The 23,133-nt window shown below is 47.4% G+C and overlaps 2 protein-coding genes across 2 annotated transcripts; both read right to left on the reverse strand.

Annotated features, from left to right (window-relative positions):
• Nucleotides 1–297: 297 nt before the first annotated feature.
• PLK1 (polo like kinase 1) lies at nucleotides 298–7,103 on the reverse strand. Its single transcript, XM_075285627.1, has 10 exons — nucleotides 6,744–7,103; nucleotides 5,096–5,264; nucleotides 4,355–4,499; nucleotides 4,017–4,110; nucleotides 2,195–2,414; nucleotides 1,951–2,112; nucleotides 1,781–1,858; nucleotides 1,547–1,701; nucleotides 931–1,113; nucleotides 298–803 (listed from the first exon to the last, which is right to left on the reverse strand). Exons 1-10 carry the CDS (start codon nucleotides 7,101–7,103, stop codon nucleotides 594–596), a joined length of 1,776 nt encoding a protein of 591 aa, XP_075141728.1. The 3' UTR covers nucleotides 298–593.
• A 2,072-nt stretch (nucleotides 7,104–9,175) lies between these two features.
• LOC142216564 (E3 ubiquitin-protein ligase TRIM62-like) lies at nucleotides 9,176–10,415 on the reverse strand. Its single transcript, XM_075284510.1, has one exon. It carries the CDS (start codon nucleotides 10,406–10,408, stop codon nucleotides 9,176–9,178), a length of 1,233 nt encoding a protein of 410 aa, XP_075140611.1. The 5' UTR covers nucleotides 10,409–10,415.
• Between the last annotated feature and the right edge of the window lie 12,718 nt (nucleotides 10,416–23,133).

A 23,133-nucleotide genomic window follows, 5' to 3' on the forward strand; every position in this document is an offset into this window, starting at 1 on the left:
TGGAAGTCCCACCTGAAAAGGGCTCCTGCTATGAGAAAGTTTAGTAACCACTAAAAATACATTTGACAGGTACGATTATGGCTCCAGACACCTGATTTAGAAATGGGGGGGGGGGGGGGGTGTTTATATACATACACATTCATGTTTGAGGCCACTATTCTGTAATCACACCCAACAGGACTGTCAGAACCCAAGGAAACAGACAAGATGGCAGACAGATATACATATACAAAGAACTTTAATCTGATATTAATATACAAAAGTTATAAATTTTGATATTTTACATTAAAACCTGACAACATTGAGAAGTGACAGACAGGTTCTTGCTCAGTGAGATTCATGATAGTCACCCAGTAACAGGAGTCTGCACGGTCTGCACTAGAGGTAAGTGCACTTTCCAGGCAGGTGAGTGATGGACAGTCCGGTAAGTTAGACATCTACTTTAATACACAACTTGGCACTTCTTGGCTCTGGAATAAAAACAAAACATCGGCTGCTGCCGCCAAGGCCTGGTTTAACTTCCTACTATGATACATAAGACTTCAGTGCCCTGGCAGCGCAGCAGTGGGGGCATCCATGTTTCTGAAGTCCAGCTACGCCGAGGCCTTAACATGCATGGCGGCTCCAGACCTAGTGTTCTGCAGTTTCTCCACCATTGTGCGGGCGTAGCGCAGGCGGCTTGCCAGTTCTTTGCAGCAGCCGAATTCCTCTATTAGGCTAAGCTTGTACGTGTGGAATTCACGTTTATCGTCAATGTAGGAAACAGCAGCCATGAGAGGGCACAAGATGATCTTTGTGTGATCCTGCAAAATGGAGATCAGTTAGTTGTGGCCATTGGATTGGAATATGTGATGCATCAGTTTCTATTCCATGTGAATTGGTCCCTACTCATCACTGAATTAGAGCAAGTACCTTCCCTTAAGGACATACCTGGAAGAAGTTGATCTGGACAGTCCCGTTACTCAGATGAAGGATAATGGCGCTTCTGGTCCGGAACCAAGTTCTCAGGTAGGGAAGGCGAGCCAGCTCATCTCCCTCCCGTGGGGTGATGTTGGCCCCCGCTTTAAGCAAATGCTCGCTCATGTAGTTCCGGAAGTATTTCAGTAGTGTGATCTGCAGGGAACAAAGGGCAAGACAAGACCTTTAACCCTGATCCAACATGAGAGCCAAGATGGAAGCAATTCATGCACCGGACAGTAAAAACCTTACAGGAAGTGGAAACAAGTTTGGGGTGTATCATTCACTGGCTTTAAGGGAGTGTCCAGTCTCACAGGTGACAGCTTTCCCCTTGGAATCTTCCTGTTTGTTTCTATGCAAATGAACTCTTTAGAGCAATGGGACACTTATTGCTCCAAAGAGGCAATTTGCATATCAAACACTTGGATTGAACCGTGAACCAACAATGTCCCGTCATCCATGACCACTGCTCACATATGGCGCTGACATCCCAATGTTAAGAATGACTGACTGATGCTTTTTAGATTGAGAATAACGTCAGTACAACCTAATGCTACAGTCAGACCAGGTACCATGGAATACACCTTACCTTCTTGGTCAGAGCTGATGGGTAAGAGCGCACATTCAGGTAAGACTCCGTATTATTCCTTTCTATGTACTGTAGACTATCCCCATCATTGTACATTATCAACCGAGTTGAGTCGTTGAACAGGACGCCGACACTGTTGTCACAGAGCTGGTAACCTGCAAGGAACAAGGCGCCATGTTATCTCCTGTGTAACACCAGCGAAGACAACAGGGCTAGCTGCAGAGCGTTACATACCCAAGCCATACTTGTCAGAGTAGTCCACCCACTTACTGACCCAGAAGATGGGATTGCAGGCTGGATCCTCGGCCTCCTCTGCAATGGGAACACAAGAGCAAGGGGTCAGAAGAGAACACCAATTGGTTTTTGGTCAAATGGGGGAACCAAATGTCAGCAAGTCATCTTACCTTGACGGATCAAGACTTTCTCTGATGGCTTAGCAGCATTGACACTAGTGAGCTGCTGCATCATATCAGACAGGTAGCAGTCAGCCGGCTCAGCAAACTCCAGAGGGACCATCTCTTCATCCTTGGAAGGTGCAGGTTTATCTACATTGGGAGAGTCTTGGCCTATAATGGGTGCGACAGGTTAGTCACTGGGACCAGTATACTGGATGTATGGGCTAGTGACCCAAAGTGATTGGGATCTTACCTTTATTTATAGCAGTAAGTGGTTTCCTGAAGCTCGGGTCAATGGTACTGGGTGCTATTGAGAACCGTGGGGGGACCGTCAAGCAGGTAGTGGGCAGGCGGTTGGGAATGTGGCCGCTGGTGAAGAATTCGTCAGTAAGAAGCTCATCTATTGTGGGCCTGGTGTTGGGGTCTGAGCGCAGCATTCTCTGGATGAGGGCTGCAGCAATTGGGTTAATGTGCTGGAAGCAAAAGAGCAAGATGTCAGCTATAAATAATACCGAACCTAGAGAGCAAGGAGTCAGCTACAACAAGTACCGAAGTAAGATGTCAGCTATAAGTTCTGGAACCAGCTACACAGTGCATTAAGACGCTAAAGGGACATTCCACCTAAAACTAATGTTTATTCATCTGTGTTTCCCTTTCTCCCATCTAGATCACTAGTAACAGCGATTCTGCCTCCATTGACATGAGTTTCTACTTAAAGAGGACCTTTCACCATATCCGGGCACAGGCAGTGTTATATACTGCCGGAAAGCTGACAGTGCGCTGAATTCAGCGCACTGTCGGCTTTCCCGATCTGTGCCCGGTGTGAAGAGCTTACGGCCCGGTACCGTAGCTCTTCTATGGTCAGAAGGGCGTTTGACCATTAGCCAGAGACGTCCTTCTGCCTCGCGGCGCCTATCGCGCTGTGCTGTGGAGCCGGGAGGAACTCCCCCCTCCCTCTGCTCACACAGCTTGTCCGTAGACTAGCATTATCAGGAGGGGAGGGGGCGTTCCTCCCGGCTCCACAGCACAGCGCGATAGGCGCCGCGAGGCAGAGGGACGTCTCTGGCTAATGGTCAGAAACGCCCTTCTGACTGTAAAGCGCTACGGTACCGGGACTGATAGCGCTTTACACCGGGCACAGATCGGGAAAGCTGACAGTGCGCTGAATTCAGCGCACTGTCAGCTTTCTGGCAGTATATAACACTGCATGTGCCCAGATATGGTGAAAGGTCCTCTTTAAAGGGTTGTCCAGCATAAGCCATTTCTGACAAGGCTGGCGAGTGCCCCCACCAAACCCATTGCATGGACTATAGTGATCAACAATCTTGTAATAGTCAGGTGGTGGCTGCAGGGATGTTTGCATTGATTTTTCAGCTAAGGCCCCACGTTGCGGAAAGGCGGCTTTTTTGTTGTAGATTTTGTTACAGTTTCTGAGCTTAAGCCAGGAGAAGCTACAATGGTATTGGAAGTCTATAGAAAGCTCTTATATGTCTAAGGGCTCGTTCACATCTGCGCCCGGTCTCAGTTCTGCAGGTTTCCGTTTCCTGCACAAAACAGAGGAAGGAGACTGAAACCTGCAGGACTCTTTCATACCTATTCATTTGAATGGGTATGAAAGAAGTCAGTCCGTGAGGTGGTGAGCGTTTTATGCTCTCTGCCGCAAAACAGGTTTTTTTTTGTTTTTTTTAAATCAGTCAAACATGCAGTTCTGTGTCCGGTTAAAAAGAAAAAAGCCGGTTTTGCAGCAGAGCGCATAAAATGCTCACGGACGGACCCGGTCTGACAGGTTTCCGTCTTCTGCATGCAGAAGACGGAAACCACAGAACAGAGACCTGAACAGTAGTGTGAACCTAGCGCAACTTCTGCTCAATCTAGTCCTGGCTTTGGCTCAAAAAAAAAAAAAAAAAAAAAGCTGCATTTCCACAACACAAGGCCTTAGCCTTAAAGAGTTTTTCCAGCTCAAAAACCCACCATCAGCCAGAAAATCCTTTTAAGGTCACTCAGCATTAGTTATTGGTATAACCAGGGCCAGACCACAGTACAAGACCTCAGGCCTCCTGGTGCACCCCTCTTACCTTAGGAATGGAGTACTCGTTCTTTTTAATCCTCATGTAAGTTTCCTTTAAACAAGAGGTTTCAAATGGCGGTTTACCAACCAGCAGCGTATACCTAGAAGAAGAGAGACTGAGTCAGTGCCGTACAACGAGCCACGGACCACCAAGCTACAGCCACATCTATAATACATCAGGCAATTCAGTTCTATGCTGCCCACTACAGAGGGGCAAGTATATACTTTATATCCAACTTGACAGACCATTCACCAACTACGTAATGTTACATTCCAAGCAACCCCTTTACTATAAGACCGCCTGCCACACCCCAAATATATGAATTCTCCAATGCTTATACTTACATGATACAACCTATGGACCAGATATCAACCTCAAAACTGTGCCCTTTCTTGCCCAAAACCTCCGGTGCAATATAATTGGGGGTACCACATAGGGTTTTCTTTCGCTCCCCATCAAATTCCACTTTAGTGGCCAATCCAAAGTCACCTGCAAAGAGAAAAGGGTATTAGACGCGTCAACAGGTGAGGAGCCAAACACCATTGCAACCACATTCAGTCCAATAACCCCAGTGTGCCGACATCTTGAAAATTTAAAACCAGGTTCACAGCGAGATCCACCATGCAAAATCTGCAACGGAAGTCTCCCTGCCAGCAGCAGAAAGATTTCATTCACTTCAATGGGCGATCTGGCCAAAGTCACCCAAAGATCGGGCAGGACGCTGATTTTATCTGCTAGCTAGTGCCGGTGAAAATTCTGCCTTGTATTGTGAATGGGAGGCAAACCCCAATGTGAACTCAGGCTTAGAGACTCCTGCCCTGCAATCCTACTAGGTTATTGCAGTATACAGATATGGCTGCACTATAGCTGTAGACCAGAACTACAATTCCCAGCAGGCCCTAACAGCAGCACAAAGCCAGGAGATGTAATTGTGCAACCACAGACTGAAAACTCCTCCTTAGACAACTCCTATTGTCAGGACCCCCTATTAAGATTCCCCACCCCCACATCCTTAGACAACCACTACTGGCAGACTAGCCCACTTTCCCTTCTCAGTCTTAGACGACCCTTCCTGGCCCACTTACCTATTTTCACCTCCATATCGTCATTGAGAAACAGATTCCCGAGCTTGAGATCTCGATGGATGACTTTATTGCTGTGCAGGTACTGACACCCCTGGATAGTCTGCCGCAGGTAATAGCGCGCCTCCGGCTCCGTCACCGCCTTCCTCCTCTTGTGCAGTTCCAGTAAGGACTGAAAGAGTTAAACGTTACTCTACAGGACAAGTCTCCAGCTATTGAGATACTACAACCCCCAGCATGTCCTGACCACAGTGCTATTTGGTTACTAGGTATGGTATAAAGTGACCGAAACATTGTAAGATTTCTCATGTCTTGGAGACGTCTCAGCCCCAGCAGCAGAGTCTCAGGAGGAGGAGAAGGAGACCCTGCCATAGAAACTGAAACCTAAACGGTTCAGAGCTGCAGCTCACGCAGGCAGCCAGCAGGTGGCAGTAGGGGGGCAGCTCCTGTTGGTATGTGGACTGTTATTGAGCCTGGGGCCATAGACAGAGCTGGAGGTTCTGAGTTCTAGAACCCCCAACCCCAGAACCAGCCAAAGCTTCTGCAGCACCTCTTTAATATCCAAGCTGTTACACAGTAGACAACAGTGATCTAAAGAACCAAAACCCAGGGGGTGCAAGGCCTGTGTAGGCCAGCTGGGACATGTAGTCCTCCTGCTGCACTGACTAAGACAAGGGAACAGTTAACCCTTTTCTGGCTGAGTTGGGACTTCTAGAACAGGCTCATCCATAAGGCACATGCTGGGATATGTAGTCCCACAAGCTGCTAGTGTCAGTTATAAGGAGTGCTGAGACCTGTAGTACCCACAGACCAGTGACAAAGGGGAAAGATAACCGTTATACTGATAGAGGACATGCTGAGACTTATGGTCCCCCCCATACTGTAACACATGACGTTTACAGCACAGCCATCACTGACATGCTGAGCTCTGTAGTCCTACACCAGAGAGCTGCTAATCTCAGCACCAGTGAATGCAGACTGACCCTGGGCATGCTGGGATCAGTAGTCCCACTGCAGCTGTGGCCGTTATTACTGACAGGACTGCCCACCCCCGGGCTCGCTGGGCCCTGTAGTCCCCTGATCAGACTGCCCACCCCCGGGCTCGCTGGGCCCTGTAGTCCCCTGATCAGACTGCCCACCCCCGGGCTCGCTGGGCCCTGTAGTCCCCTGATCAGACTGCCCACCCCCGGGCTCGCTGGGCCCTGTAGTCCCCTGATCAGACTGCCCACCCCCGGGCTCGCTGGGCCCTGTAGTCCCCTGATCAGACTGCCCACCCCCGGGCTCGCTGGGCCCTGTAGTCCCCTGATCAGACTGCCCACCCCCGGGCTCGCTGGGCCCTGTAGTCCCCTGATCAGACTGCCCACCCCCGGGCTCGCTGGGCCCTGTAGTCCCCTGATCAGACTGCCCACCCCCGGGCTCGCTGGGCCCTGTAGTCCCCTGATCAGACTGCCCACCCCCGGGCTCGCTGGGCCCTGTAGTCCCCTGATCAGACTGCCCACCCCCGGGCTCGCTGGGCCCTGTAGTCCCCTGATCAGACTGCCCACCCCCGGGCTCGCTGGGCCCTGTAGTCCCCTGATCAGACTGCCCACCCCCGGGCTCGCTGGGCTCTGTAGTCCCCCGGTACATGTACATGATGATCGGACTGCCTTACCCTCCGCCTGCAGAGCTCCAGCACCACATACACGAAGTCATTGTCCTCGAAGAAGCCGTGGAAGCCGACGACATGCTTGTGCGCCAGGCTGCGCTGGATGGCGATCTCCATGGTCATCTTGTCCTTCTGGTGCGGCTTCAGCAGCATGGTCTTGGGGACGATCTTCCCGGCGAACACTTCCCGGGACGCCAGGTCGGTGATCTCATAGCACTTGGCGAAGCCGCCTTTACCGAGGAACCGTCCGCGGAGGTAGCGGCGCCGGGTGCGGGGATCCACCAGGATCTCGGGGATCTCCTTCACGGCGGAGATACCGGGGGGCTTGGCTGGCTGAGCAGCCGTCCTGCCGTCCACTTGAGCCATGACTGTCCTGGTTGCTGCGCTGGTGCCCGGCTGTACGTGCTTCTCCGTCGGCCCTTTAATCCCTGTGCTCCCGGCCCTGCAGCCGCCGTTGGTTTTGAAGCAGAATGCGCGCTCCGGATTGGCTGATAGGATTTAAATTCCAAAGCCGCTGCCGCGGAGCATCATGGGAGCCGGAGATTTAAAAGGCCCGGGGAGGGTCAACAAGCTTTATCGGCTACAGGGCTGGAGACAAACGGACAAGATGAGGGAGGAGGCGGTTAGGTCTCTGCGGCAACGTACATAGTGTGAATAACGTCATACGGGAGGATGTTTGCACGGATTTGTTCCTTGTGTTTGTGAATATTAAAGAGATTCCTATTATTTATGTCTCATAGATGTCTCTCACACACTTATATACAAGTAGATGCTTAGGCCGCATTGTAAATGGATAACTGACAGTTTGTATACAGATACTGCCACCATATAGTGCACAAATAACATAATGACAGGGCCAGAGTGCCCCCTATAGGTAGTATGGCCAGCAGGGTGTCTGTATACATAATGCCAGATAAGTGCCCCCTGTAGATAGCGCCCCCCGGGGGCAATGCCAGCTTAGCATCGCATGTACACTATAGTGCCTGAGGGGTGTAACATGAAGCTCCTGGGTCCCAATGCAAAATCTGGACTGGGCCCCTACCTACCTAATGGTATAGTTTTTGATCTTCGGCCCCTCTGACTATAGCTACAGCCCTGTTATCTCCATAAAGAATGCCGCCATCCTATCCAGGACACCGGGTAGACCGACCACTACAACGACAGTCGCATCGCTACGGACCCCATTAACCATAATGGGATCCATCGAGTGTCTGTTCTGTTATACTGAGCCCATCGGATGAGAAAGTTGCAGGACTTGGTGATTTGGAGTGCATGCTACGACGGAGACTCCAGTGCCAATACGTGGCCTTAGTGTCCCCTGTATGTAGTCGTGTCTGCAATGTACCCCCCATACATGTCTGTGCCAGCAGAGACCTCCATAAGGCCAGGACTATACAGTGACCACTATAATAACATTAATGATGTCCTGCCATGCTGATATCACATCATACCGTGGTGATCACGTGACGCACGGTTCTTTGTATCCCTTTGCCGTGCTCCTCTCTTCAGGCACAGAGTTGCCGGAGTTCTCCCTTAATCAGATCACATTTCTGTCTTTGATTTTCTCTTGCTAAAATAAATGATTATTAGTAAAAGAAAATGTCACCCCCAAAACATTTCTATAAATCCTGAGGCTGAGGACGTCCCAAAGGCCAACATAGTAAGACCCCAGTATTCTAGACAGCACATGGTAAGTGCCTGTGAATACAAGCCATTATCACCTCCATTATATCACCTAGACAAAGTCCCTCCTCTACTTCTCACATACTGCAGGTGTGAATAGATAATTGATGGGGCTATTGTGCTCATCCTGTAACTCCTGGTGCATCATCAGGGGGTCATTTACATTCACTATCAGTGTGCTCAGCCCCTGCTGTGTTCACAATAACACTCTCCATGACCAGGGGCTAGGATTACTTATGTAAATGTAGGACATTAAGATCTGATATATCCACTAATAGTACACAAGTGATCCTCAAGGAACTCTTTATAGAGCAAATGGAGACATCTGAGGAACAGGAAGACTTAGATCTAGTGTGTATACTGGCCTATAGTCTAGCATGCATGAGGATAGGAAGAGGGGCCTAACAATAGCACTCGTTCCAAAAAGAAAGCTGTGTCTCTAAGGCCGGTTATACACGACTATGTGCTTACTGTAGGCCGTGACTATAAGGCAGATGTCCCCCATGTCACACCTAACGTGTCATCTAATAGATGGAAGGAAGCGTTCCTAAGGTGACATTGGTCATTGGTGCGCATTGGTTGCAGATATGGCATCCCCGCTCCTGCGCTAAACTCTGCAGACCATCGGTGTGACTACTATCAATAACCCCTAAGCCAACTTACTTAGAAATGTGTGATGTGGTCCATATGTAAAATTAGCACAGGGAGTAGACGTCACCGCGCTGCCTTATACCGAGGCTCCCTTTTTCGGATTGTTATGCGGCTGTCTGGGAACACACAGAAGGCGGCATAAGGATCTCGGTGAAGGGGGCAGAAAAGCTATATAAATGTCTCATATGGTCACCCAGCTGGTAAAAGGATATGAGTCCAGATTGATAGTTCACATACACACCGAGCAGATGTATAGGAGAGTTTGCAGCCACTTCTTCCCTCACTTTATTGTGAAGAGCAGAAAGACAATGGTGGTGCTGACGGTATTCCAGACCCCACGACTTGTCATTGAAACCTATGTAGGCCTCATCGGCCAGTGTCTTCCTGTCCATGGTCTGGTAAACCACTCCGACAATCCATTCTTTGGCCTTACGCACGTCCACCACCCAATAATGCTGTGCCGAGAAGCTGCAGGTGCTGAGAACCTGACAGACATTGAAGCGCTCCGGGCCTTCCGGATACCCTTGATCCACATTAATGTAAGAGGCCGATCTGCAGTCGGGTGATACACGTATATAGTTACAGGCGGTTTTTATATCCAGGAATACATCCGAAGGCTTTAGCCCAGGGCTCGAATGGATGAATTCAGATAGCATATGAATGAGACTGGACAAGCACCGCTTCAATGTCAAGCTGATGGGCGTCTGGTCCAAATAAACCGTAACGCTGTCACTTTGGTGATACCTGTCCACTATTTCAGGCCCCTGTTGTAAAACGGTTGTGGGATCATCAGCATGGAGCAGCTCCTGGGTCTCCTGTATCTTCTTGGACAGCTCGTGCTTCTTCATCTCCAGCTCCTGGATGAATCTGGAGACCTGTCCCAGGGCATGTTCCTTCTTTCTAGAGATCTCGCCCAGCACAGCCTTCTGGAATTTCTTGATATCTTCTTCTATCATAGTAAAGAATTGGTTTATTACCTTCTCCAGACTATCTGAGGTTTCTTGAATTTTACTTTTCTGTTCATTGAGATTGTCAATCCTCTGCTCGGTGGCTTCTCGCTCTCTGGTAAGGTCTGAAAGTGAATGTTGTAGTTTTTTCTGAGAATTCGCCTGCAGACCTTGTATTATGTTTCGCAGCTTTAGGTTTCTTAGTATCACAGGGTATTGGTCATACTGTATCTTGCACTCGGGGCAGGTGTAACGTCCAGATCTATTGGTGGCGGCCAGAGCACGGTGAATGCACTGAAGACAGAAGTTATGGCCACAGGTCAGCATCATGGGGTCATTGTAGATGTCCAGACAGATGCAGCAGATCAGCTCACCGCCCAGTGACTCCATAGTGCAAAGACACTATCGGGAACCTGAAAGCAGAAACCAAAAAAGACCCGGTGAGAGGAATCCTGGCTTCCTGTACCTTGTTGTTTCTGTTTCTATGTGATGCACAAAGTCCTCAGAGAAGGAGAGGAGGAGAGGACTGCAGAGTCTACTGAGGATACGACCTGGTGTTTCTTGGTTCATTCCTTGGATTCACACGGAGAGTGACAGTGGTAGATCAGAAGCTCTGCTGTATACAAGGAGCAGCCGGTTATATATATGACCCAGCCCAGGACATGTCTCCTGTGTATCCGCTCCCTCTGGAGGTGTCAATAATACAAGTGCTGCAAATGGCGTCCGGCACTTTCACTTACTTAAAGAGGACCAGGTCTGAAAAACCCAATAACACACGTAATATGATGTCAGTGGAATAGTTCCGGATTCCGGGTGCTGTCCTGGTTGGTGGGAGGTATGGCCCAACTTAAATTCATCTGTGCTTGAAGATGCAGATGAGTTGAATACAAAGGTGAAGCAGCGAGCCATCTCATTCCCTCCTTCACCATTTGGGCCGTCTCTGCTCCTGGGGTCCTGGGATAAGTCGGTGTAATGTGAGGATGTCATTTATATTGTACCAGCTACTCCCTGAATCCTCTAGGAGCAGAGATGGGAGACGCCAGCAGGGGAATGGGGCAAAGTGAAATTTGGGTATGGAATCCGTTCAGCCATTCTAAAGAAATAAGCCCTTATAGGCTAATGCCTGGCGCAGGTCGCAGCAAAAACGCACTGCGGGAAAAACCGTGGAGGCAACGAATGGCGGTTTTTCCCGCAGCGCTTTTCACAGGACTCAGCATGGCCAGGGATAAGACGTTCAGTAGCATGAAAAAGCTGAGTGACAATCTGTGGATGCTGTAAAGACACAGGGATAGTGGTAATGATGTCTGTACAGATTATCAGGAAATAATGGGGTGTTTTGTACAAAAACAATTATTAAGATGCCTTGGTTTGTATTAATTTGTTGAGGTCAGACCCCCCACCATACTATCCATAACCACCTATCCATGGCATAAGTGACCAGTATACTCTTATATAGACCCGGGTTCTGCGTGCACTCCCATCATTCACCATGCTCAGATCTGCCGCCTGCTTCAGATGATGGAATAGTCATATATATATAGCAGCTCCGGCAGCAGGGACACGCCGTAAACATGTAATTACCGTATCAAGGTTGTTTTGGAGAATATGTCTGAGCTGTGACTGTCTACATCTATTATTTCTATTGCATCCAGTAAGAAAATCCCACAAGACATCAGTGCAAAATGTACAGGGACCCCAAAATCTTTAATCTGGGGCCCATACAATGCATTATATTGGTCACTCCCTTTATTCTTCCCTGGTGGTTGCTATCGGGCCCTCAGGGGTCCAGCTCTGGTTGCTCCCACTATAATGGGTAATGACCGGGCACCTGAAGTTCCATCAGCAGAGAGAGGACTCACAACACCTCGGCCTTCCTCTGTATTGTAGATGTTGGGGTACAGGGGGACAACACATCCCGGCCTTGTTAGCATTAGTTGCACAGGCCTTTGGGGTTGTATCTGTACCTGGGCTCCCACTAACCATATACGCTGGGGTGCACGGGATCCCTGAACCATATACTTATCAGTATTACAGAAGCCTTGTCATCATGTAATCGTATGTACAAGTCTCCGGGTAAGAAATCGATTCCTCCTGTCTGATATTAATGATATGAAATATATTAGAAGTCGTCTTCTCTATCATGTAAGTGAATGTCCGAGAAAGAAAATACAAAATGACCAAAATGTTGTTTTTATTTTTCTTAGTCATCTCAAATCTACAAAGACTGGAAGATAAAAGTGACCAAATACCCCAAATTATTGCCAATAAGCAGCTCTCACAATACAAGTCCTCCTAGCGCTCTGCTCACACAGTCCTCTCCCAAACATAAACTATCAGTTCTATGTACCCAAAGATGACATAACCCACAATGGCGTCTGCCGGGTTTCCACCGTTTCTATACGTGTTTGGCAGAATCTGCGGTGGATGTGAGCCGAGCCATAGACTGCTGCATGGCCGCCTGCCGGGACCTCCAGCGCTCAGGACAGCCAGCCTCCTCTCATGCTCCAGTTGTTGTGGAACTACAAGTATCAGCATGGCTTCTTGCTCTGCTTCTCATGGATATACCCATAGAAATAAATTGAGCATGCTGGGAGTTGTAGTTCCACAGCAGCTGCAGTTCTGATGGTTGCCGAACAGATACCCCTATAAGGACAAGTCCACACATGACGGCGACGGCAAATTATTCATCATAGAAATCCGAAAAAAATCTGTGAAATCCGCGGTGAAGCCGGCAGCGTAAACTGACATGGGGCAGAATGAAAAGCATCGGTCAGGATACACTGCAGGTATAGGAGAGCATTATACCTATAGGGGGAGGGACCCTATACGTATATATAGCATCAATGGTCTGTATACAATGCATAGAAGCCAGGTCTGTAGGTGCAACCACCAGGGGCGCTATTACAATAAATGGTTAACCCCTCTCTATCCCAAATACACTTAATATAGAGTAAAGCTCATTGTAAGAGGGGGAAGAACTTTCACATGAATATTTTCTGTACCCTTAGTGCCAGAGCGCCCCCTAAAGATTAGAGTACCCCTAAAGAACACTAGAGTGCCCCCATAAAGAAGAGTAGAGAGCCCCAATAACCATTGTCAGAGCCCTTTCATATGATTATGTTTTTATAGACCCCCAGGCACATGTATTACACATCTATTCTTTCCATACACATTAGTAGTAACACTATATAATAATGGACTATGGGCACGGCCGGCCCTCATACAGCGCTCACTTCTTCCCCATCTACTAATAAGGCAGCACTAGAAGTCGCCATAAAGGTCTCTCCCAATCCTCAGGACACTGGACTGTCTCTCACAGTGTATATGTCAGTGCAGGGCAATGGACACTGCCAGGCAGGAGCTACCTGAGGGTCTCACGGCCATGACATCACGTCACCTGCGCACGGCCAACTGACATTCAGAGCTTAACGGTCGACGGCGGAGAGAAGAAGCGATTTGAAAGATTTCTAAGGATTTCTACAGATTTCATTTTGGATTAATTGGATTTATTTGGACTGAGTGAGACAACCAGGATGGTGTCCACTGGAAGAGGAGAGGACGGAGAGGAGAAGAAGAGGAAGAGGGAAGAGGAGAGCGACGGAGAAGAGAAGAAGAGGAAGAGAGTAGAGAAGAGTGACAGAGAGGAGAAGAAGAGAGAAGAAAAGAGGAAGAGGGAAGAGGAGAGCGATGATGGACTAAAGGAGAAGAACAAGAAGAAAAGATCCCAGGATAAAGGATCGGAGGACCAAGAGCCGACCCCTGGCAGGAGCCAAGACGCTGGAACATCAGGCCCCTACCCCGGCATTACCATCAGCCGCTTCATCCTCCACAAGATGTTGGGTAGGGGCAGCTTTGGCAACGTAAGTTATATCACTTCTTATTCATTTTAACCCCTATTTTATTTTGTGTTGTCAACATTGCAGACTGGGTAGATATTAATTGTAGTCTAGGTCTATGGGGTGACTCTTAGGACGCCCAGAGACTTTCCTGCCCCCATGACCACTGCTTTGTGCCCCATATCTCATCTGCTCTGTGTATCACCATAGTTAGGTTTAGTGTTAATATAAAGGAGTATTAATATAAAGGAGTACTCTGACTCATGGAGGATCTCAGGATCAGAGCTGGGGGGGGGGGGGACTGTTTATTTCCATGCTGATCCCAAACCGATCCACCCAGCCTTCTTGGGCCTATTCTGTCCATTCCCATATGGTAATAGTAGAGTCCCCCTTTATGGCCTTTCCATACACAATCCCAGAGCTGACACTACATGATGCCTATGAGCCCCTTTTCCTTTTTGATGTAGTAACCATTTTCTATTTGTCTCCTTCAGGTTTTTCTGGCATCAGTCCCTGGCCGACAAACATTCATGGCAATCAAGACCATCGACAAAAGAGAGGACAATATGGATACCATCGTGAGAGAGCAGCAGATACTCGCCGCTGCCAGAGAATGCCCGTTCATATGCCACCTCTATGCCGCACACCACTCTGAGCAGCGGGCATATTTAATAACCGAGTATCTGTCTGGCGGCAGCCTGGAGGATTTGATAAAGATGTGCGGCTGCCTGAACATCGGCAATGTAAGGTAAGAAAAGGGGTAGATACCGGGAGGGGGGGGGGAGGGGGAGAAGATAAAAGCTGACGTCGGGGGTTGTAGTCAGGGATTTGATAACACTGACATTTCTCTTTGTTCTTCCCCCGAGATTCTACGCGGCAGAGATCGTTTGCGGACTTCAGTTCCTCCATGGACACGGCATCGTCCATCGGTAAGAACTTTCTTCCTTCTATGTCTCTCCTTTACATTCTGTATTTCATGCACCCAGCTTTCCTAGGGTCCTGCCTGGTCTTGTAGTCACCCATCCCCCGTCTCCATTGTCATTGGTCAGATTGTCATTTTCTTCTCCTATTTCATTACAGTGACATCAAGCCAGGAAACATCATGTTGGATGCAGAAGGCCACACCCGTATCATCGACCTGGGGCTGGCCCAAGATGGAGTCACCACCTCCTCCAAACTCTGTGGCGTGACGGGCACCTTCAATTACATGGCCCCAGAGGTGCATTTCAACACCGGATATAGTGTAGCAGTGGACTGGTGGAGCTTGGGAATAGTGACATCCAAGATGGCAACTGGACAACACCCGTTTTCCGAGGGTAAAAACCGACGGGAAGCCTTTAGAGCCAAACTCACCAAGAAGCCAGAATTACCAGATGACATCGATGCGGACTTGAAAAATCTTGTTGAAAATCTGCTACACAAGTCTCCTACACATCGCCTGAGTTTGTGCCGCAACATCAGAGAGCATCCATTCTTTGCTACCATCGGCTGGGAGGAACTGGAGCAGAGGAGGACGCGGCCACCATTTACACCGTTTCAGCCAGTTCTGGAGAAGGAAGATCTGGAGTGGCCGGAGGACAGGAGCGCCCTTCATCCCAGCAACCACCATAACTACACGTCACCAAGCTGGGATGCCTTACAGAACGAACTGGCGCCTACAGCCCAGAACTACACGACTCCTCCATGTCTCTGCTGCTCTGAACGACCAAGGCTGCCTTGAAACACCGACTCTCTCCATCGCCATGCCACACTTGCCAAACAGCGTGAAGATCGTCTGCGTCCATCGGGAGCGGCCTGTGCTCGGCTCAGCACAGGCCTGGTAAGTATAACGCACAACACACATCACATACACTACATGATAGGTATAGGCAGCACACACTACATGATAGGTATAGGCAGCACACGTAGACACATAGAGATAGCGGCCATTGATCCTGGGATTTATTCCGATTGCCAGATTTGGGGTCAGGAAGGAATTTTCCCCTATGCTGAGGACAATTGGCCCATTCCTCACAGGGTTTTCGCCTTCCTTAGGATCAAAACACGGCCTTAAATAGGATTAGATAAGTAAGTAGTAGTAATAGTAATCTAAAAATAGGAATTAATAGGAAAAAAATGTAGTTACAAAAATATAAAGATTAGATAAATGTATAAGAATCTGGAAACAGAAATAGTAGAATAGAAATCTAGGAAAAAAACTAAAAAAAAACAAACTAAAAAAATAAGATGTAGGTTATAGCTCACATATAAACACGCACACATATAGAATATATATATACACTAGCTTAGTATAGAAAAAATAGGATAATATGTAGATTTAATATTATAGGATAAAAGAAAAAATAAAATATAACTCATAGATCTCACACACATATAGAATATATATATACACTCGCTTAGTAGACGTATCAAAAAAACTTAATACATAGTTTTAAGATTATAGATTGAAAAAAAAAACATAAAAAAAATGTAAATAAAATATTAGACAGAACACACATATACATATATATATACGTACAGTAATTTAGTAAGTATAAAAATAGCGTAATATATTGTTTTAATGTATAGTATTAAATAGTAAAATATAAAACTAAAAAAAAAAAAAAAAAAAATGTAATTCTGACTACCCATGTTAATATATAGCAGTGTAACACATAGGAAATAATAGTATAGTATATCTATATACACATACAGTAATGACATATAGCATTAATATAGTAATATAATGTAACCCCTCCCCCATCTATAAATACGATTAGTATTATACACATTATATAGACATAGTATAATAAGAATATAGTAATATAATATGACCCCGCCCCATCTATAAATAAGATTAGTAATATACACACATATATAGACGTAATATAATAAGAATATAGTAATATAATATGACCCCTCCCCCATCTATATATACGATTAGTATAATACACAAATATACGTAATATAATAAAATATAATAATATAATATGACCCCTCCCCCATCTATAAATAAATTTCCCCCCTTTACCTCTTACATCTTTGTCCTTGTCTTTATTCTCATTGGATCTCCTTGTAGTAAATCTTGTTCAGGCCTCGATGTCCTTTCCCAGCACTCGGGATCTTCAGGGGTTTCCAATCTCACTTTAAGTCATGTTACCTCTAGATGTCTATAGGTGGTGTGAACAGAGCCCTAAAGGGGTTGTCGTCTCTTTACCATCCCTTCCTGTGACCTGTGGTCGGACCTGACTGCAGCCGTTCACTTTCCCTACAGCGCCTCTAGAGGTAATGAAGTATAACACACTTCTCACTGACATCACTGGGTTGTCCATGGACCTCTTGGGTCTTCTGTTAATCCCTTTCTGGCTAATAGTTGGTGGTTGTGACTGGAGGACCCCCCTCTATTACCTCAGGATTCCCCGGGGCAGTATTTTATATGGGTTTTCTAAGGCCTGGTTCACATCTGGTTTTTGATTATCTAAGCCAGTCCAGGACAAGCTGTCCTGGACTGGCTTAGCACTGAGCGGTGGTTTGGGGAGGCCCTGTGGACGCAGCGCTGCTCCAGCAGCTTCCTCTCACGCTCAGGCAGAGAGCAGGTCTTCTCCATGCCTGCTCTCTGCCTGCGAACGCTGCTAAGCCCTGCTCCCTTCGCTCCGCCATGCCCCCTTTGCTCCGCCACACCCCTTCGCTCCGCCCCCTCCTCCCCGGGGCGGGGGGGGGGGGCGGCTTTCTGTAGTTCGCCTCGGGCGGCAAAAGGGGTAGGTTCACCCCTGCATGGGGTAGGCCACAGCTTTATTGATCTGAACAATCCAAAACACTGTGAAAAGTAAACATACTCGTCCTTGCCCCTCCTCCGAAAACGTCTTCCTCCTCCTCCTCCTGGATGCTCTGCTGCGAACCAGCAAGCACGTAGGTCCCAACTTTACCATATCTGGGCATGGACCCCCCGCCTGCTGTGACAACGAACCTGAAAGAAAGAGAGAGAAAGAAAGAAAGCAAGAACCTGTGAACCCGCACTCACCTGTAGCCGCACTGCAATGGAAAAACTCATGTGCAGAGGTCCTGGCTGTCAGACTCCCGCAGATCTAATATTGATGGTCTATCCTAAGGACAGGCCTAAATATTAGAAACATGGATAAATCCTTTAAAGATATTGTCCAGGAACTCATGTGGCAGGCCGGAGGTTTACAATAACAAAGCAAACTCACCTGTCCTGGGCACCCCGTTGTCCGCCGCCAGTGTCCATTCAGTCGTATGCCGGCACCTTTTTGGTTGGCTTATAGTACACCAATCGTAATAGAACAGCCATGTCGGAGTGAAATGCACCAAAACGATTAAAATGGTTAATTATTACACCTCATAATCATTTTGGCACATCTCGGGTGGTCCATGCGCCAGAAATTGAAATTTACACCAGCTAGAAATGTGGAAAATATCAAAATATTATAGTCACGCATCAAAAATTGTTACTTGTGACATGTCCAGTACAATTCAGTCCCCATATTGTTTCATGTACTGACAGCAGAGGTATAAATACATTGATGAGTGTCCTCTGTACAGCTCTGTGATCAGATGTACTACCAGCAGTCACCACTAGGGGGAGAGCTCAGCACATAGAACTGACAGCTCAATGGAAACTGTGACCGTCTGCTTACACTGCGCTCCCTCTAGTGGCGGATGCAGTGAAGCGCAGTGGAAGATCAGGACAGGGCTGAGGCTCCTCTAACACCTCTTGTATCACAACAGAAAAACCAGTTTGGTCCTAAAGGCCAAATATTGTCAGTTTGTGATAATTTGCAGCAAAAGACCCTGAAAAGGGTTTGGGAAATATATAGGAGGTTCTTATATCTCTCCTTTCTGCTCAAGTCACCCCTGGCTTTGGCTCCTTAAGACGTAGATAGAGTTGAATCAAGATATGCGCCCATCTTCACAATGGAGTGTCATGGCACCCCTAGCAGGTTTCTGCAGCGCTCTGGATGGGAATTGCTGACTATATATATATATATATATATATATATATATATATATATATATATATATATATACAGGTAAGGGATAAACGGATGCTGGGATCTAGAAGACCCTACTGAAGAAACCTGCGCCCAAAGGATGATGGCGGGGAAGGACAGGGGCGCAGCTATAGGAGGTGCTGAGGTAGAAATCCCTACTGGACCATGGAGGCTGAAAAGGCCCCTACGACATAAAACACACCAGTATTACATACCATACAGAGTCAGCGGAACAGTCCCTAATTCTGGGTGCAGCCCTGGTCGGTCAGAGGTATGTCCTGTCCGGAGGACGCAGATGAGTTGCTCCCTACCGTCCGCTCCCTACGTCACCACTTGCAGCAGCGGGCGAGGAGAGGGAGGGTCAGTGTTTTATTATGTGTTCTTGGTACTAGGAGAGGGACATAATACTAAGGGGGACAATAAATTGGGGGGCAGCTGGAAGGGACATTATCATATGAGAGCAGCTGGAGGGGGCATTATACTGTGGGGGCAGCAGGAGGGGGGCATTATACTGTGGGGGCAGCAGGAGAGGGGCATTATACTGTGGGGGCAGCTGGAGGGGGGCATTATACTGTGGGGGCAGCAGGAGAGGGGCATTATACTGTGAGGGCAGCTGGAGGGGGGCATTATACTGTTGGTGGCAATTGGATGGGCATGTTATACTATGAGAGAAACCAGAGGTGGACATTATAACTTGAGGGTGCACTATGTCAGGGTGGCTGTAGGGCCATTGTAATTTATACAAAGGGCTACAAAGAGAAATAGATAGAAATGGGCGGCATCAGAGTGAAAGGGGATGGGGCTATATTTCTCCATTGTGCACTATTTGTCCGTCTTCCAGTCCTTTGTATGTTGGGAGCAGGGGCGTAACTACCATAGAGGCAGCGGAGGCGGCTGCCACAGGGCCCGGGCCATTAGGGGGCGCAGTGACAGGGGCCACTATTGAGGATAATACTGTGTGCAGGGGCCACTATGGGGCATAATACTGTGTGCAGGAGCCACTATGGGGGATAATACTGTGTGCAGGGGCCACTATGGGACATAATACTGTGTGCAGGGGCCACTATGGGACATAATACTGTGTGCAGGGGCCACTATGGGACATAATACTGTGTGCAGGGGCCACTATGGGACATAATACTGTGTGCAGGGGCCACTATGGAACATAATACTGTGTACTGGGGCCACTATGGGACATAATACTGTGTGCAGGGGCCACTATGGGACATAATACTGTGTGCAGGGGCCACTATGGGACATAATACTGTGTGCAGGGGCCACTATGGAACATAATACTGTGTACTGGGGCCACTATGGGACATAATACTGTGTGCAGGGGCCACTATGGGACATAATACTGTGTGCAGGGGCCACTATGGGACATTATACTGTGTGCAGGGGCCACTATGGGACATAATACTGTGTGCAGGGGCCACTATGGGACATAATACTGTGTGCAGGAGCCACTATGGGGTATAATACTGTGTGCAGGGGCCACTATGGGACATTATACTGTGTGCAGGGGCCACTATGGGACATAATACTGTGTGCAGGGGCCACTATGGGACATTATACTGTGTGCAGGGGCCACTATGGGACATAATACTGTGTGCAGGGGCCACTATGGGACATAATACTGTGTGCAGGGGCCACTATGGGACATAATACTGTGTGCAGGGGCCACTATGGAACATAATACTGTGTACTGGGGCCACTATGGGACATAATACTGTGTGCAGGGGCCACTATGGGACATAATACTGTGTGCAGGGGCCACTATGGGACATAATACTGTGTGCAGGGGCCACTATGGGACATTATACTGTGTGCAGGGGCCACTATGGGACATAATACTGTGTACAGGGGTTACTATGGGACATAATACTGTGTGCAGGGGCCACTATGGGACATAATACTGTGTGCAGGGGCCACTATGGGACATAATACTGTGTACAGGGGTTACTATGGGACATAATACTGTGTGCAGGGGCCACTAAGGGGGATAATAGAGTACGGAGGAGGGGGTCGGTCGAGGTCTTCTGTGTCGGTTGGGAGGGGGGGCCATGCCAAAAGTTCGTCACGGGGCCCCACCATTCCTAGTTACGCCACTGGTTGGGAGGTGTGGTATTATACATAGCACATGGCCAGGAATAACTCCGTATTTAAGGGCCCGTTCCTGCCCTCAGAGCTGTGGAGGAATGCAGTGCCGTGTTGCCATCATCTTAGTTCTCGCCATTGCCCACCGGTGACTATAACCCTGCGTTACGCCACTGCAGAAGAAAAACGTAGCTAATCTTTATAATGTCAATACGGTGCAGCTCCACTAGAGGGCGGTGTAATACTGTGAGGATAGTGGTGTCACATCATAAGTATAACAGTATATGGGTATCCATATGTCATCGTGAGACGTTATAGTACAGACTCACGTTATAATGTCCATGCGCAGGGCTGTCATACCACCATATCAGACTGAATGACATCCTCTTCTTACCCTGATCATACAGATTTCTGGTGCTGACAGTGGAGATGAATGGTTCTGAGCTTCAATACCATAAACAGCCAATGAAGAAGGATGGCGCTGTTACATTCACAAAGAAAGGCAGAAACACAGCAATGCCAATAGACTTATATGCACCTATAATGGTGGTATTGTATGGCCATAATACTGCTGATATTTGACCACAGTATGGCGGTTTATCTAGACACAGAGAAGTTGGTTGGAACAAATGAAACCCCGAACCAGACTGACAACCCTGCTGACAATCAGTGTTATAGATGTTGTGTGAACAGGCGTATAATAGGTGATGGAGAAGACAGTGCTGGATCTTCATCAAAGCATTAATATTGTTCCAGTGATATTCCTGGAAGTCACAGAAGAATAAGAGAGACCGATCGTACCGCGGGGAGAAGCGCAATACACGTAACATCTACACGTACTAGAAATGTGTTCTATTTATATACCAAACAGCTAGAAATAATAGTGTGAATAACAATCCAACAGTAAGATTGTCTGACAGCGTTATATATATATATATACTGTGTGACATTAAAGGGGAACTCCAGCTAGTTATGTCAGCTACATAATAAGTAACCGAAGACTATAGCAAGACTTATCACAGAGCCCCAGTGATGTCATAGTACAGGATAATACACACAGTGATGTCACAGTACAGGATAATACACACAGTGATGTCACAGTACAGAGATAATACACACAGTGATGTCACAGTACAGAGATAATACACACAGTGATGTCACAGTACAGGGATAATACACACAGTGATGTCACAGTACAGAGATAATACACACAGTGATGTCACAGTACAGGGATAATACACACAGTGATGTCACAGTACAGGATAATACACACAGTGATGTCACAGTACAGAGATAATACACACAGTGATGTCACAGTACAGGATAATACACACAGTGATGTCACAGTACAGGATAATACACACAGTGATGTCACAGTACAGAGATAATACACACAGTGATGTCACAGTACAGGGATAATACACACAGTGATGTCACAGTACAGGATAATACACACAGTGATGTCACAGTACAGGGATAATACACACAGTGATGTCACAGTACAGGGATAATACACACAGTGATGTCACAGTACAGGGATAATACACACAGTGATGTCACAGTACAGGGATAATACACACAGTGATGTCACAGTACAGGGATAATACACACAGTGATGTCACAGTACAGGGATAATACACACAGTGATGTCACAGTACAGGGATAATACACACAGTGATGTCACAGTACAGAGATAATACACACAGTGATGTCACAGTACAGGGATAATACACACAGTGATGTCACAGTACAGGATAATACACACAGTGATGTCACAGTACAGGGATAATACACACAGTGATGTCACAGTACAGAGATAATGCACACAGTGATGTCACAGTACAGGGATAATACACACAGTGATGTCACAGTACAGGATAATACACACAGTGATGTCACAGTACAGGGATAATACACACAGTGATGTCACAGTACAGGATAATACACACAGTGATGTCACAGTACAGGATAATACACACAGTGATGTCACAGTACAGGGATAATACACACAGTGATGTCACAGTACAGAGATAATACACACAGTGATGTCACAGTACAGGGATAATACACACAGTGATGTCACAGTACAGGATAATACACACAGTGATGTCACAGTACAGGGATAATACACACAGTGATGTCACAGTACAGGGATAATACACACAGTGATGTCACAGTACAGAGATAATACACA

The sequence above is a fragment of the Leptodactylus fuscus genome, chromosome 8 (assembly GCF_031893055.1).
Source record: "Leptodactylus fuscus isolate aLepFus1 chromosome 8, aLepFus1.hap2, whole genome shotgun sequence".
NCBI lineage: Eukaryota > Metazoa > Chordata > Amphibia > Anura > Leptodactylidae > Leptodactylus > Leptodactylus fuscus.

What these genes read in the sequence shown, in the direction of transcription:
- PLK1 (XM_075285627.1), bottom strand. Translation starts at nt 7,103, where the DNA reads ATGGCTCAAGTGGACGGCAGGACGGCTGCTCAGCCAGCCAAGCCCCCC. An exon ending in ACTTACTGCTATAAATAAAG is followed by an intron (nt 2,113 to 2,194) that starts GTAAGATCCCAA and finishes CACCCATTATAG; the next exon opens with GCCAAGACTCTCCCAATGTA. An exon ending in CTCTGACAAGTATGGCTTGG is followed by an intron (nt 1,702 to 1,780) that starts GTATGTAACGCT and finishes TGTTCCTTGCAG; the next exon opens with GTTACCAGCTCTGTGACAAC.
- LOC142216564 (XM_075284510.1), bottom strand. Translation starts at nt 10,408, where the DNA reads ATGGAGTCACTGGGCGGTGAGCTGATCTGCTGCATCTGTCTGGACATC.